This window comes from Garra rufa, chromosome 18 (assembly GCF_049309525.1).
Source record: "Garra rufa chromosome 18, GarRuf1.0, whole genome shotgun sequence".
NCBI lineage: Eukaryota > Metazoa > Chordata > Actinopteri > Cypriniformes > Cyprinidae > Garra > Garra rufa.
In genome coordinates, this window is record NC_133378.1 from 38,401,574 (window position 1) to 38,417,463 (window position 15,890).

Genomic DNA, 15,890 nt, shown 5'->3' on the forward strand with positions numbered 1-15,890 from the left:
CTTCAGCGCTGATAGTGAGGAGCTCTGCCTGATGATCGCTGCTTCATTCCACTTTGCACGTAACGTTATTTTTCGTTGTGAAGAGTCGCTTGATAACGTGCATCATTACTACAACACTGCCTTTAGGTTCTGGCTTTGGTTCACACAGTTCCCGTAATTTTCCAGAATCAGCGCGCATTGTGAAAGGGGCTTTACTAAAGCAACAGTTATGTAGCCTACTGCATTCGGTGTTTGTAAAAGAAAAAACATTAATGATCATTCTAAAATATCCTGTTGAGTATCAGCTCTCTCTATTGCTCTGAGCTCGCTTACGCTTACAACATGACCGTAGTTACCTGTGATTGGCCTGGTTGTGCGTCACTCAGAAAACAACAGGCCAATCAGAAGAGAGGCTCATGAATATTAATTAGATGGGCCAAAATCGACCTGTTTTTGACAGAGCTCCTAAAAAAGGAGCTGTAAAAATATATTGAGATGGATTTTGGCACTTATACCGCAAATATATATTCTTAAGGACATCAACAAATAAAATAAACCTCCAGAAATGTGTACGATATGGGACCTTTAATGAGTGTGTAGATGACACGAAGCAGCGGACGTTAGCTTCATTAAAAACAGATGGACGCTGTTTGAATGGGTTCCTATGGAAACCGGAACAGAAAAGCATTCAATCTGACGTTAGAATTCGTAATTTACTCAGGAAAAAGGTCTATAAACAGTAAACAGAAGTCATTGCCCTTGTTAGTAGATTTTAAAACTTATATTTCAAGGTAAAAACATACATACAATTGTTTCAAACTGGTTGATCTTTGCAGATGCTGCCAACATTATTATTTGTGTGAAAATATTAGAATGGAACTAGAGGAGTAAAGTTCGTAGACGAAGTTGGCTTGAGAAAGCCTTGTCTGAAAGTTTGAAATAACTTTGAAAAGCTTAAAGTTTGAATTTAATTGTTGAAATTTAAGTTTGGGACAGAGTGGGAACACACTAAGACGAATTAGCATATCGTTAGCATGATTTAACATTTTGTCACCATGAGTTAGATTATTTAACAAAAATGTTCCTAAACATGTTACCATGATTAGCAGGTTACCAACATGTTTCTACCATGATTAACATGTTTCTAGCATGATTAGCATGTTACTAGCCTGTTTCTAACATGATTAGCAAGATACTAACATGTTGCTAACGTGATTCTAGCATTAACATGTTACTAGCACAATTTTAGTATGATTAGCAAGTTACTAGGATGTTGCTAGCATGTTTCTAGCATGATTAACATGCTACTAGCATGATTCTAACGAATAACAAGTTACTAGCATGTTGCTAACATGATTAACAAATTAGTAACCTGTCGATAGCATGATTAGCATGTTTTCAAGCATTATTAGCAAGTTACTAGTATGTTACTAGCATGACTTTAACATGATTAACCTTTTACTAGCACGTTGCTAACATGATTCTACCATGAGTAGCATGTTTCTAACAGGATTAACAAATTACTAGCCTGTTGCTAGCATGATTGGTATGTTTCTAACAAATTGTTAACGTGATTCATGACGTGATTCATAACATGCTACTAGCATGATTCTAACATGCTTAACAAGTTACTAGCATGTTGCTTGATGATTAAAAATGATAACCTGTTGTTAACATGATTAGCATGTTTCCAACATCATTAGCAAGTTACTAGAATGACTCTAGCATGATTAACCTTTTACTAACCTGTTGCTAACATGATTTGCATGTTTATAACATCAATAGCATGTTGCTAACATGCCTCTAGCATGATCAACATGCTTTAAGCATGATTAACGTGTTGTTAGCATGATTCACACTTTATTTGCATGTTGCTAACATGATTAACATGTTACTAGCATGATTTTAACATGATTATAGCATTATTAACGTTTCTAGCATGTTGCTAACATGATTATAACATAATTAGCATGTTTCTAACATGATTACCAAGTTACTAGCATGTTGCTAACATTCTAGCACAATTAACATGTTACTAGCATGTTAGTATGATCATCATGTTACTAGCGTGCTACCACGATTCTAACATGATTAACGTGCTACTAGCATGTTGTTAGCATGATCATGTTACTAGCCTGCTAGCATGATTCTAGCATAATTAGCAAGTTTCTAACGTGATTTTAGCATGATTAACATGTTACTAGCATGTTGTTAGCATGATCATCGCCGCGTCTGAAATTGCATACTTCCGTATAGCATGCGAAAAACAGTATGTGAGGCCAGTAGTATGTCCCAGTTAATAGTATTCGAAATACAGTAGGCGAGAACTGCTTCCGTCCGAATTCTGCAGTACACATACCATAGACACTTTCCTATCCAATAAGGCTCTGGGAGAGGAGTCGTCATATTCGAAAAATGGCGGAAAGTGGAGACGCGGCGGAAGTAGTACGTCCGAATTCCATTCATACTACCCATATTCATACTATAGAGAACACACTTTTTACCGGTCGGGAAGTACGTTCAAATTTAAATGTAGTACCTACTGAAGCAGTATGTGGTTTCTAACATGATTAGCATGTTACTAGAATGTTGCTAGCATGATTCTAGCATGATTAGCATGTTTAACTAACATAATTAGCAAATTAACATGTTTCTAGCATCTTTAACAAGTTACTAGCATGTTACTAGCATCTTGTTAGCAAAGTAACTAGCATGACTCTAACATGGATATTGCTAGAATGTTTCTAGCATGATTACCAAGTTACCATATTGCTATCATGATTTAGATGATTTTGAATGGCTTAGAAATCTAGTAGATAGAAGGGAAGCTTGATTTAGTCTCAAGGGATTCTGGGAGTTTTGACAGTTGGAGTTTGAATAGTATTGGCTCATTTGAACATTCAAATCTATGGGATTTTTGGTGGTTTTGACAAAAAAAAAAAAAAAAACACCTCCCGCTCTCTATTGAAAACAACACGGAAGTGGCTTAAAGGTGCCATAGAATGGAAAACTGAATTTACCTTGGCATAGTTAAATAATAACAGTTCAGTACATGGACATGACATACCATGAGTCTCAAACACCATCGTTTCCTCCTTCTTATATAAATCTAGTGTTTGCAAAAGACCACCGAAAAATAGGTCAATTCCAACATAACAGGTCTGTTACGCAACTCATTAATATTCATTAAGCTTCCAAATAACAGAGCATTTCATTCTAGGGACAAATCCTAGGGTTGTAAATGGACCTGTAAAACCATTTCTGGAGATTTTTTGCCCTTTCCTATGCCAAGTACCTTCTATGTAGATATCAGAGAACAATTTAAAATATTCTCTCAATGCATTCTATGGCACCTTTAAACTGCAATTCATCGACTGGCCGCTAGAGACTGGCTGCAAAAGGGAGTCAGTCCCATTGACTCCCCATGTTAAAATGCCCAACTTTACAGCAGAAAAAAAGTATGTTTACAGCCTGGTACAAAGAAGTGGTTTTGGTCGATATAGCTAGTTTTGCCCTTCATTTCAACTGTGAGGGGGGTGAATTTTTTTTTTATAACTCATCCGTTTAAGTTATATTAAGCCTTAAAGTTCTGCATAATTAAGGGCGTGGTCACTTGAGTGACGGGGGATTGCCACTGCTGTCACACTAGGTGGGTGTGGTTTCAGCAGCCAGCTCCACCCACGTCCCACCTTTTTGCCCATTTTCGATTATCCGGGAGTCACGCGCTACGTCCATATTTTTTACAGTCTGGTTGGCTCAGAAGAATAATAAGCTTAAATAGCTTTCTCAATCCAACTTAATGAAATTAAGCTATTTACTTCTCTTCCCAACACCTTGTTCAAAATGGAGTCACTTCTGGTCCGTCTCATTGTGTACAGTCGTGGCCAAAAGTTTTGAGAATGACACAAATATTAGTTTTCACAAAGTTTGCTGCTCAACTGCTTTTAGATCTTTGTTTCAGTTGTTTCTGTGATGTACTGAAATATAATTACAAGCACTTCATACGTTTCAAAGGCTTTTATCGACAATTACATGACATTTATGCAAAGAGTCAGTATTTGCAGTGTTGGCCCTTCTTTTTCAGGACCTCTGCAATTCGACTGGGCATGCTCTCAATCAACTTCTGGGCCAAATCCTGACTGATAGCAACCCATTCTTTCATAATCACTTCTTGGAGTTTGTCAGAATTAGTGGGTTTTTTTTTGTCCACCCGCCTCTTGAGGATTGACCACAAGTTCTCAATGGGATTAAGATCTGGGGAGTTTCCAGGCCTTGGAACCAAAATTTCAACTTTTTGGTCCCTGAGCCACTTAGTTATCACTTTTGCCTTATGGCACGGTGCTCCATCGTGCTGGAAAATGCATTGTTCTTCACCAAACTGTTGTTGGATTGTTGGAAGAAGTTGCTGTTGGAGGGTGTTTTGGTACCATTCTTTATTCATGGCTGTGTTTTGGGGCAAAATTGTGAGTGAGCCCACTCCCTTGGATGAGAAGCAACCCCACACATGAATGGTCTCAGGATGCTTTACTGTTGGCATGACACAGGACTGATGGTAGCGCTCACCTTTTCTTCTCCGGACAAGCCTTTTTCCAGATGCCCCAAACAATCGGAAAGAGGCTTCATCGGAGAATATGACTTTGCCCCAGTCCTCAGCAGTCCATTCGCCATACTTTTTGCAGAAGATCAATCTGTCCCCGATGTTTTTTTTTTTGTTTTTTTGGAGAGAAGTGGCTTCTTTGCTGCCCTTCTTGACACCAGGCCATCTTCCAAAAGTCTTGGCCTCACTGTGCGTCTAGATGCGCTCACACCTGCCTGCTGCCATTCCTGAGCAAGCTCTGCACTGGTGGCACTCCGATCCCGCAGCTGAATCCTCTTTAGGAGACCATCCTGGTGCTTGCTGGACTTTCTTGGACGCCCTGAAGCCTTCTTAACAATGCAGTGGAAAGTTTTTTGGGGATTAAGTTAATTTTCATGGCAAAGAAGGACTATGCAATTCATCCGATCACTCTTCATAACATTCTGGAGTATATGCAAATTGCTATTATAAAAACTTAAGCAGCAACTTTTCCAATTTCCAATATTTATGTAATTCTCAAAACGTTTGGCCACGACTGTAATGAGGAGAAATCATGCAGTGAATTTAGCTATTGTTAAATATTATTAAGTTAAACCATAAAATGTCTATCTTTATCTATATTAAATTCAGCATATCAGTATTTCAAAACTATGACAACTACAAGAGTGGCGTTCATCACTAAAGCAGTTGATTTAACACTGGCCATTCACTACAAACACACTAACAAACACAAGATGACGTGTATGAAAGCGTCTGTATACCGGCCCTCGGATAAAACAGAGAATATTTCTCTCCAAAGTTCGCATAAGAACAACATGACAATGTGAAATACATTAGATTGGTGTCCATTAGCATCTGACACAATGCCGCACACATATAAGTTCAACAATGTCCTTCAATAAAATCTGAAGCATCACCTGTTAAAAAAAAAACAAAGGAAAGAAAATAATAAATAAAAGTATACAAAAGCAGGCGAGATGTCCGTTGCAAGTCCGTTAAGTGTTGAGTCCAGTGTAGCCCTATTAAGATCTGATGGGTTTGAGTTCATCGATATATTCAATCAGAAGCAAATAATCAATCCTTCCACAGGAACACAAAGGCTTTAAGACTCTGATATTGCTATGACATGCAGAGTTCAGATTTGTGCTGAGTATCGTATCTGTTGGAAAAGCAGGTCAGGTTACATGGGAACGGAAAGAACAAGAACAAGAACAAACTGGCTCAAAATGTGAACGTTCACACGCCTGGACTGGATGATTGAGAAAAACACTCTATAAAAAATGGCAACATAAGATGCTACTTTATTGCTCGAGTCAATTGGGTGAAATGTTTGATGAATCTGAGCATTCGGAGCTGTGTTTAGGCCAGAAATTCATCATAAGATTCATATCTGTAATAAAATGACCTCAATGTGAACAGTTCAACTCTGCTTAACAAATATTATCATGTTTAAATCTATGCAGAATTTACCTCAGATTTAGAGCAGGAAATGTTTATAAGAAATATGCACCATTTTTATTTGCTTCAAATGCTTCTGTGGCAAAGCGCAATAACTACACATTGTCAAATTTGAGTTAAGCTTAAAATGGGCTTTGTGACAACCGTTTTGTTTTGTGACAAAGTCTCCTGGTTCAATTTTGTCCCGTTTCAGAGAAACGAGAGTGTCAAAATCGCAGTAACTACAAAATCCAAACTAATACCATATATGGTGTAAAAACTTTAAAGGCATTTTTCTCAGTTTCAGTGTTGGCGTAGTTACTGCACTTTGCCTTTGTAGGGCAGTGTAGTAGACTGGGATTTTTATTTAGGTGGTTTTAGACTTAAAAACAGATAAAGAAATGAATTTTGAATGAGAAATTAATTAAAAAGTGGGCTTTTGCCATCACAATTTTAACATAAGAGTGCAGAGGCCATTTGTAACTTGATTTAAGACTTTTCGGTTTTAACGCTTCCATGTTGATTAAGAAAACAATAGAAACTCTCATAGAATTCATAATGGCTTTACTTGTTTTTACTTAATTTTAATAGCGTTATTGAAAACTGAAGTGGTCCTGGATTACTGAACAGGGTTGCCATGTCTGCATAACAAAAGCAAACCAAAGGTTTATCAAAAATAGCCCAAAACAAGCCCAGTGGTCCTGTTCAACTATCAAAACATTATCATTAACATATGGCACTCCTATAACTAAAATAGATATTATACACAATTTCAACTCGAAAATCACTAGGGGTAATCATAAACCCTTTTTATAAACAAGGCTCCTCATACAACTTATAATAAAGGCCAGTTTTATCATTGGTAGAATGTAAAATATTTTAATTTTAAAGAGGTTTAATGTAAAAAAAAAAAATCTAATCTTTAAACAAAATAGGAAAAAAAAAAACTGTGGCATGAATTTTCAAGTAGTCCAATTCCGCAGGAAAATCGCTGACTTGGCAACCCTGCTATACTGGAAGCCATTAAATAATGGTTTTATTGGTTAAGAAGAGTTGATGGTTTGTTATGGTATTTGTAGTGGAAACAATTAGAAGTTCTGTGATAGTTTCTATTGGGGTTTTTTTCAGCAGGGATGAACAGACCCCTTAAAGACTGACAGCTCAGTCGAATTGCATGAAATTTCAATCTGATTACAAACAGTGGTGCAGATCTTATATGTGAGCGTGGACAAACAAAACCAGACATAAGGTTAACTTTTTATACACCTGAATAATAAGCTTTCTATTTCTGTATGGTTTGTTACGATAGGACAACATTTGGCAGAGATGCAACTATTTTATAAAAATCTGATGCAAAAAATAAAAATAAAAACCTAAATATTGTGAAAATTGCCTTTAAAGTTGTCCAAATGAAGTTCTTAGCCATGCATATTACTAATCAAAAATTAAGTTGATATATTTGCAACAGAAGAATAAAGAGTAAAGTCAGCAACACCAATGCTCCAAAACTATCAAAAATTGTATTTTAAAAACTTTCACACAGCTTATATGATGTTACGTGCTCGAAACGTCACATACGCTATGCGAAAGTTTTTTAAATCAAATTGTTCTACTTGTTTTTTAGTCAAGCATCCATCTGAGACTGATGTGCATGCTTTTGTTTGCTTTTTATATATTTACAGTAGGAAATTTACTAAATATCTTCATGGAACATGATCTTTAATGATTTTGGGCATAAAAGAAGAATCAATAATTATGAACCGTACAATGTATTTTTAGCCATTGCTACAAATATACCCGTGCTACTTAAGACTGGTTTTGTGGTCCAGGGTCACATATAATCTGTTTAAAGAAATTGGTTAGCCACAACTTGCTCAATCAGATTCAAAATATTTTGCAAATGCGCAGCAGTATGGTTTCTAACTTTATTAACGCCTTAAGACCTGCTCAGTGGAGAGTCAAGAGTTGCCAGGTTTTTGCTAAAAAAAAAAAAAAAAAAAAATTCAGAATAATTTTCAAATTTGTGATTAAAGGAAAAATACCACTTATGCTCATGGCAGGGTTCGTACAGATGCTGTAAAATTACATTTTCAAGCACTACTTTTTTGATTTTCAAGGACGTCAACCAGAGATCTCACTTATGGTTTGTTTTCCACCGTTTAAGAAAAAAAAAATCCGTAAAAAAGATTTGCGAAACTGCTCCAAAATCCTGATCTGAAGCAAATAATTTGTGATACATACTCAAAAGTCCCGAACTGAATCAAATGATTTGCAAACCCGCACAGAATTCCCAATCTCAATAATGATTCACCATCTATCATTTCAGATCAGGACTTGGAACGTGAGTCAAATTAATCAAATGATTCAATAAAGATTTGAGAGCCATCATTTCAGATCAGGATTCGGGGCGCAAATCATTCTCTTAGTCCCGATCTGAATTAATTGATTCATCTCTGAAGTAAATGACTGACTCAATTGATTTGGTTAATCTGTTCCTCTTTTTGCATCTTTTAGCCATGTTTACACCACACTGTCAATGTAAAAAAAAAAGGTGTTTTTCAATGGCATGAAAAGATATGTGCTTACTGAAAAAAGTAAATGCTTGTCTTTCAACAATTCAAGCGCTTTTCAAGTATATCTTCAGGAATACTGCTATTCTCAAGTCAAATTCAAGTACTTCAAGCACTTTAAGTACATTGTACAAACCCTGTCATGGTTATTTTCTAAAAGTAAATTTAAAGTTTAGGACACTTATAAATATTACTTTCAGAATGTAAAGTAGCATTAGACCCATTTGGATTGATGAAAATCATTGCATGTGAAAACGTCTATGACATTTTCTTCTGCAGAACAACAATTGCTTTCTGCAGAACTTTCTAATATGCTAATTTGCTGCTCAAGAAATATTATCATTAATGTTGAAAAATGTAGTGCTGATTCATATTTTTGGGGAAAAGTTAAACATTTTGTTTTTTAGAAATATCTGAGGAGTAAAAAGTTCAAAAGAACAGCACTTACTTTAAAATAAAATATGTGACCCTGGACCACAAAACCAGTCATAAGTTGTTGTTTTTTTTTAAAATAAGATTTATACATAATCTGAAAGCTGAATAAATAAGTTTTCCAGTTTTATGGTTTGTTATGATAGGACAATATTTGGCTGAGATACAACCTTTAAAAAGAATCTGGAATCTGAGTGCGCAAAACAATCAAAATATTGAGAAAAATCGCCTTTAAAGTTGTCCAAAAAGTTCTTAGCAATGCATATTACTGATCAAAAATTTAGTTTTTATATATTCATGGTAGAAAATCTGCAAAATATCTTCATGGAACATAATCTTTACTTAATATCCTAATGGTTTTTGGTATAAAATCAATCATTTTGACCCATACAATGTATTTTTGGCTATTGCTACAAATATACCCATGCTACTTAAGATTGGTTTTGTGGTCCTGGGTCAGATATATTTCATAACAGAAATGTCTTTACTGTCACTTTTGATCAACTTAATTAGTTCAACAACAACAACAACAACAACCAAAAAATGCAACTTAAACTTTTTAGATGTCATGCATCATGGTTTCCACCTCAATATTCTTGCCAGGGAGTGCATTTAGGGTGAGTCCAGGATAAATAACTCTGTTATGCCTCAGTCATCATTATATAAGCAAATGGAAAAGGTGAACGTAATTCATGTTCAAACACTCATCATCTACATGTTGAATCCAAACCGTAGCAAGTTTGAACTTAATGTTGTTAAAAATAAAAATAAATGCTTCTGAAACATTCATGTGAGTCAGCAGGAAACATCAAGGTTTGATACAGAGCGAACTTACTTATGAAGAGTCCTTTAGATCTGATGCACTTAAAGCAATATTTCACACAAAAATAACATTTGCTCAATGTGCTCAACCCCTAAAGCCACCCAAGATAAAAATGCATTTGTTTCATCACAACAGACTTTGAGTATTAGACATTATTGACATCTTAAAGAATTAGTTCCCTTCTAGAACAAACGTTTACAGATGCTGTACTCACCCCCTTGTCATCCAAGAGGTTCATGTCTTTCTTCAGTCGTAAAGAAATTATGTTTTTGAGGAAAACATTTCAGGAAGTTTCTCCATATAGTGGACTTCTATGGTGCCCCCGAGTTTGAACTTCTAAAATGCAGTTTAAATGCAGCTTCAAAGGACTCTAAATGATCCCAGCCGAGGAAAAAGAGTCTTATCTAGCGAAACAATGTTATTTTCTAAAGAAAATTACAATTCTTTTTACATTATTTTTGTAAAGGTAAAGGTTTGATCACCTTTGCATGTTCACTTTGTAAACACTGGGTCGGAATTTTGAAGTTAAAGGAGATTAAGATTAGATTAAGATGGGAGTTTTTCAACATCCCGTAATACTGTCTTAAACCGGAATACACAGAGTTCACACAGAGCTAGACAAGATGAGCATTTGAGGTTAAAAAGTATATAAACTGTCAATCTCTTTTAGAAAATAACCAATCGTTTCACTAGGTAAGTCCCTTCTTCCTTGACTGGGATTTTTTTTTTTTTTTTTTTTTTTTTACCTTTATTTAACTAGGAAAGTCACATTGAGGTTAAAACCTCTTTTACAAGTGAGACCTAGTCAAGACAGGGTCAGATAGCAGGATTAAACAAATAACAAACCACAGACAAAACCAACATCATCAATAAATACAACAAAAAATACAGCAGCATAAACATTTAGGTTTTACCTAATACCATATATAATACTGTTCACAGAAACTACATTAATAAAATCATATTGATAATGAATTTAAATGGAAGTGGAATTATCAAAACATCTGCACTTAGCAATGACCAGTTCTTTTATTCTATGTTTAAAATCATTTAAAGAGATGAGGGATTGTAGTTTAAGTTTAGTCTGCACGTCATTCCAGGACCAGGGACCATAATAGAACAGGCTTAGCTTTCCAGCCTCTGTTCTAATAGCCGGCACTTTAAACTGTAACCAGTTATGTGACCTGAGATTGTAAGAACTTTGAAATGATAAAAATTTCTTATATAAATATTTTGGAAGTTTTCCTAAAATAACTTTATAAATTAAAATATACCAATGTTCAAGCCTGCGCAAATGCAAAGATGACCATCCAACCAAACTGTAAAGTAAACAATGATGTGTCGTAAAACTAGAATTTGTGATATATCTGAGAGCAGAGTGATAAAGGGGGTCAAGTTTGGACAAGGTAGACAGAGAGGCAAATCTGTAAATAGTATCCCCATAATCAATCTGTGACAGAAAAAGGCTAGCAACTAAACGTTTTCTTGAAACGTTTTCTTTAAAACCCTTTGAAGCTGCGTTGAAACAGCATTGTGGATTATGTGGAAGTTCAAACTCGGGGCACCACAGAAGTCAATTACATGGAGAGAAAATGTTTTCCTTAAATGTTTTCCTCAGAAAGCCATTTCTTTATGACTAGGATGGGGTAACAAGAACCGGTTCCGAATTTCCAATAACTGGGTATTCGATAAAACAAGTGCATTTCGATTCCGCTTAACGATTCCCACGTTGGCATTTTAATGTGAATTTTAAACTATAAACTATCAAACACAGCATTTTTTTTTTGTCTTGAGTGAACGTAAACAAATGAGAAAGAAAACGCACGTGTAACAGTATTTTTAGATCTGTGTTCGGTTAAAGAGACAGCCGTCTAATAAACGCGCCGCCTGTCATTAATGTTAATCAAACAACAAATGAAAATCATCAACTGACTGAATATCTTTTATAAATTTAATGAGGATTAATCAATGTGTTATTTTTGAAACTATGCAGTGTTTGTAAACTTTTGATTTCAATTTCTGTACCTGACATTTGTTCGGTTTTATTTATTTATGCTATTGCGAATTGATTTGTTTGTTTCCATTTTATTACTCGTCTTTAACAGTTTAATGTTTGAAATTTACATGAGTCTAGTTGCTTTTTCTGGGGTATTTTTTGGTAAAACCATAGGCAAAGGACAAAATAAATATGTTTAACATTTAAATGTTGGATTTTTTTTTATCTTATTGGAATCGGAATTAGGAATCGATAAAATTCAAACAATACCCAAACCAACAATTTATGACTGAAGAAAGAAGGACATGAACATCTTGTTTGACAAGGGGGTGAGTACATTATCTGTAAATCTTTGTTCTGGAAATGAACTACTCCTTTAAGAACGAATTGGTTTCTTAAAAACAGTTTTTGGCTTCACAACGTATTAACTGATGATTCTAATCAGCTGTTTGGACACTCGTTCTGACGGCACCCATTCACTTCCATTGGTGAGCAAGTGATGCAATGCTGCATTTCTCCAAATCTGATGAAGAAACAAACGCATCTACATCTTGGATGGCCTCAGGGTGTGTATATTTCCAGCGAATTTTCACTTTTGGCTAACTATTTCTATTTAATCAAATGCAAAGTCTGAAAACTGAATGTATTGTTAATATCAGACATCATTTCACTCATCATTTAAACTTCATTTTGCCCCTTTGGCTTCAATGTAATTGGCACATGAACAAACCGGCAGTGATTCTCCAGGAGTAAACCATTTGTGTGAAAATGGACACTTTTGGCCTCGATGTGTGGAAACCCCAAACAACTTTTCCAAATCAGCAAGTTCTGGGTAACGGAAGTTTTTAATATCTGACAAAGAAATCATAATAATAAAAAAAACTAACTAACAAAAAAAAAAAAAAAACAACATGTTCGATCACAAATGATGGGCTCTGATTGGTCACACACACAGACACACGGTTTTTGAACCAATCCGAAATCATCTGGAAACCGTGTGCTGGAAACGCATGGAATGACTGGACAACAAAAACAACTGAAAGCTTTAAAATTATAATAATATTAATAATAATTCAAAACGAAACAAGACTGTTGGCCCAAGTAAAAATCTGGACATTGTCATCAAGTTTTTAAAACATTCATCATAAAAACAAAGCGGAGTGGTCATGTTTGAACCCTATTAAATAACTTGGAATTGATGTCTGCCGTGCTCTGTGCACTTTTATGTGAAAAATAAATCAAGCTGAATGTGTTTCTGTGTTAAATTTGACTGGAGCGAGTGAATCAAAACTAGTGGAGTGCTCAAATCTGCTCCCGCTGTGCTATTCTACCTCTTCCTACGGCGATTCGCTTCAAGTATCCGTCGTACCGTCGGAACATTTCCGTTCGAGTGATAAAGTCACGCGTTGGTGCTCCAAAATCTGGTGGGAAAAGGAAATAAGAAGGTGTTTGTGAGAACAGGAAGACTGCGCTGATGAAAGACAAGTGCACACGTGCGGGATCCTGAGTGCATGCTGTGGGTCGTGTGACGTGTGAAGCGGGTCATGTGACGCGTGTAAAGGGTCTTTTCATCAGAGATATTAGCACAATTTACAGACGAAGTCTTGATATATTTCCATGAGATAATTAACTTTTAGAACATTTATAATTATAACAAGGGTAACCATAGAAATTAACGTCGAGGGGAGGTTCTTCTGTGGCAGCGGTGACACGCTAGCGTTCCAATTCAGTTTTTTGCTCTTTTTATTTAATTTTTTGCTCGTTGTCTTCCGGCGGTTTGGGTGCCACACGGCGCTCCGTACGGGGTGAGCGTGTCCGTGAGCGCCAGAGAGCGTCTGGTCATGAGGAGTTTGTTATTTTGTGGTTCATTAGAGTCGCGTCTGGGCCTCGGGAACGTAGATCTCGATGCTTTCGGCGCTCTCGGTGGCGGAGTTTTGCCGTTCGGAAACCGCTCGCTTGGCCGCCATCAGTCGCTTTCGGGCCTCCTGACGCTGCTTGTCGGCCACCGAGTCAGCGCTTTTCTCCTTCCCGCCCATAGTTTTGACCTTTACCGTCTTCTTTGGTGTGTGGGATGGAGCGGACTTCTTCTCCTCCTGAAAACATTCAATTAACAATTGAAATCATGTTAAACATTAAGTTTAAAGTAAACAAAACAAACAAACAAAAATATATATATAAAAACATTATTTACAAAATAAAAAAAATACGTAATTTTTATTTTTAACTAGAGATGCTCCGATCAGCATTTTTGGGGGCGATCACCAAGATCATGATCTGCCAATCACAGAATGGCAGGGGAATGGGAATCTTTGATCTATGATCTAGCAGAGTTTGCACCATTTGTAGAAATGAAACTAACTCTAAATTAACTATATTGGGAAAAAAATAACTGTAGAAATAGGCTACAGTCAAGATCTTGAAGAACCACCAAGTTAGGGTTGTAGACGATAGTACTTTTCTGCTCAAAAAGGCGCCTAACTTTAGCGATGCAGTGCAGAGAGTCGGTTCTAGGAGGCTTCAGAAACTTGCCGTGGTATAAACACACGCATACAGTGGCCACATGCAAGAGATTTTATTCATCTTACAGTGTAGATAGATAATGGAACTGATTATAATGGGAGTGTTTTTAAAGTGCACCTTGCACTAGACTGGGCTACACTAGTTAGTGATGAAGTTCTGTGATAATGTAAATGTTCTTTGCTTGTTATTTGTAGCTGCTTTTCAAGATGATGTAAGGATTATATTATCCAGCATTGCACAGTCATTAGGATAAAGGTAGTAAAATGTGGTTTAGGCTGAATTAAATCCGTCTGTACATAGGAAACATTCACCTCAGTAACATCTATATGCGTTCATTAGAATTACGATGCGATAAAATGGTGCTAAACATACGCACGTGAATTACACAGGCACCGTTTCTCCTCATTCTATATGAACTGATCTACAACATGATCTGATGATAGCAATCAGGCATACAGCAGTAACATTACTGCAATATGACGGGTATAGAAAGATACATGCATTTACATTCAAGCACGAAGTAAACCGAAAGTAAACTTAAACTTCTCCGCCAAAACTACAGTCAGCGCTCTGTACACGCACAACTTTGTCACATGCCCAAAAACAAGACTACCCTTACAAAATGAATAAGGAATTTAGTACTCATGTTGCCACTGGTAAGCTCCGCTCTGCTGTTGTTTACCTGTGCTCCGTGCATGCACCTGTGAAATAGTCACGCGAGAAATTTACATCAAGCGATCGGCGCTTTTGGGGTTCGCCGATCAAGCTATTTTTAGCCAATATCGGCCGATCATGATCGGTGGCCAATCAATCGGAGCATCACTATTTTTAACCATTAAAATAATTGTTAGTTTAAAGAATATTACACATAATAAAATAATAAAATACCCTGTTAGCTTATATTAAATATTAAAAAAAATATACAAATAAAATATATATTGAATTAAATATTAAATGTTTATAAAATACATACAGAATATAAAATATAGACATTTATACAAAAAAATACACATAGAATAAAATGCATAAAATTAAATTTTACATTTCTAAAAGAAATATTTTATTATTTATTTCATTTGTTAATTTTTATTAAACATTTATTTTTAACCATTAAAATAGTTTCATTAAAAAATAAAATATTAAATGTAATAAAATATTAAATCATTGTGTGTGTGTGTGTGTGTATATATATATATATATATATATATATATATATATATATATATATATATATATATATATAAAATTTATATCAAAATTTATACAGTAAAATTCATATAGAATAGAATGTATAAAATAAACATTTTACATTTCTAAAATAACAAAAATGAACAAGTTATTAAATAAATATAAAAATATTTATTTTAAATTTATTTTGAACCATTCAAATAATAATATTGTCAGATTAAAAAAAAATATTACATATAATAAGACAATAAAACACTCCATGTTAGCTTATATTAAATATAACATAACAAAAATAAAATATATTTATTAAAATAAAATGAAATTTAAATTAAATATTAAAGTTGAAAAAATAAATAAAATACATACAGA

The 15,890-nt window shown here is 35.2% G+C and overlaps 1 protein-coding gene across 1 annotated transcript in view; it reads right to left on the reverse strand.

The window, feature by feature from the left end:
* Positions 1–13,102: 13,102 nt before the first annotated feature.
* dlgap4a (discs, large (Drosophila) homolog-associated protein 4a) overlaps positions 13,103–15,890 on the reverse strand; it is a 57,388-nt gene continuing 54,600 nt past the window's right edge. Inside the window, 1 exon segment of the mRNA XM_073822758.1 lies at positions 13,103–13,906. Within this exon segment, the coding sequence (XP_073678859.1) occupies positions 13,682–13,906 (225 nt within the window). The 3' untranslated portion in view covers positions 13,103–13,681.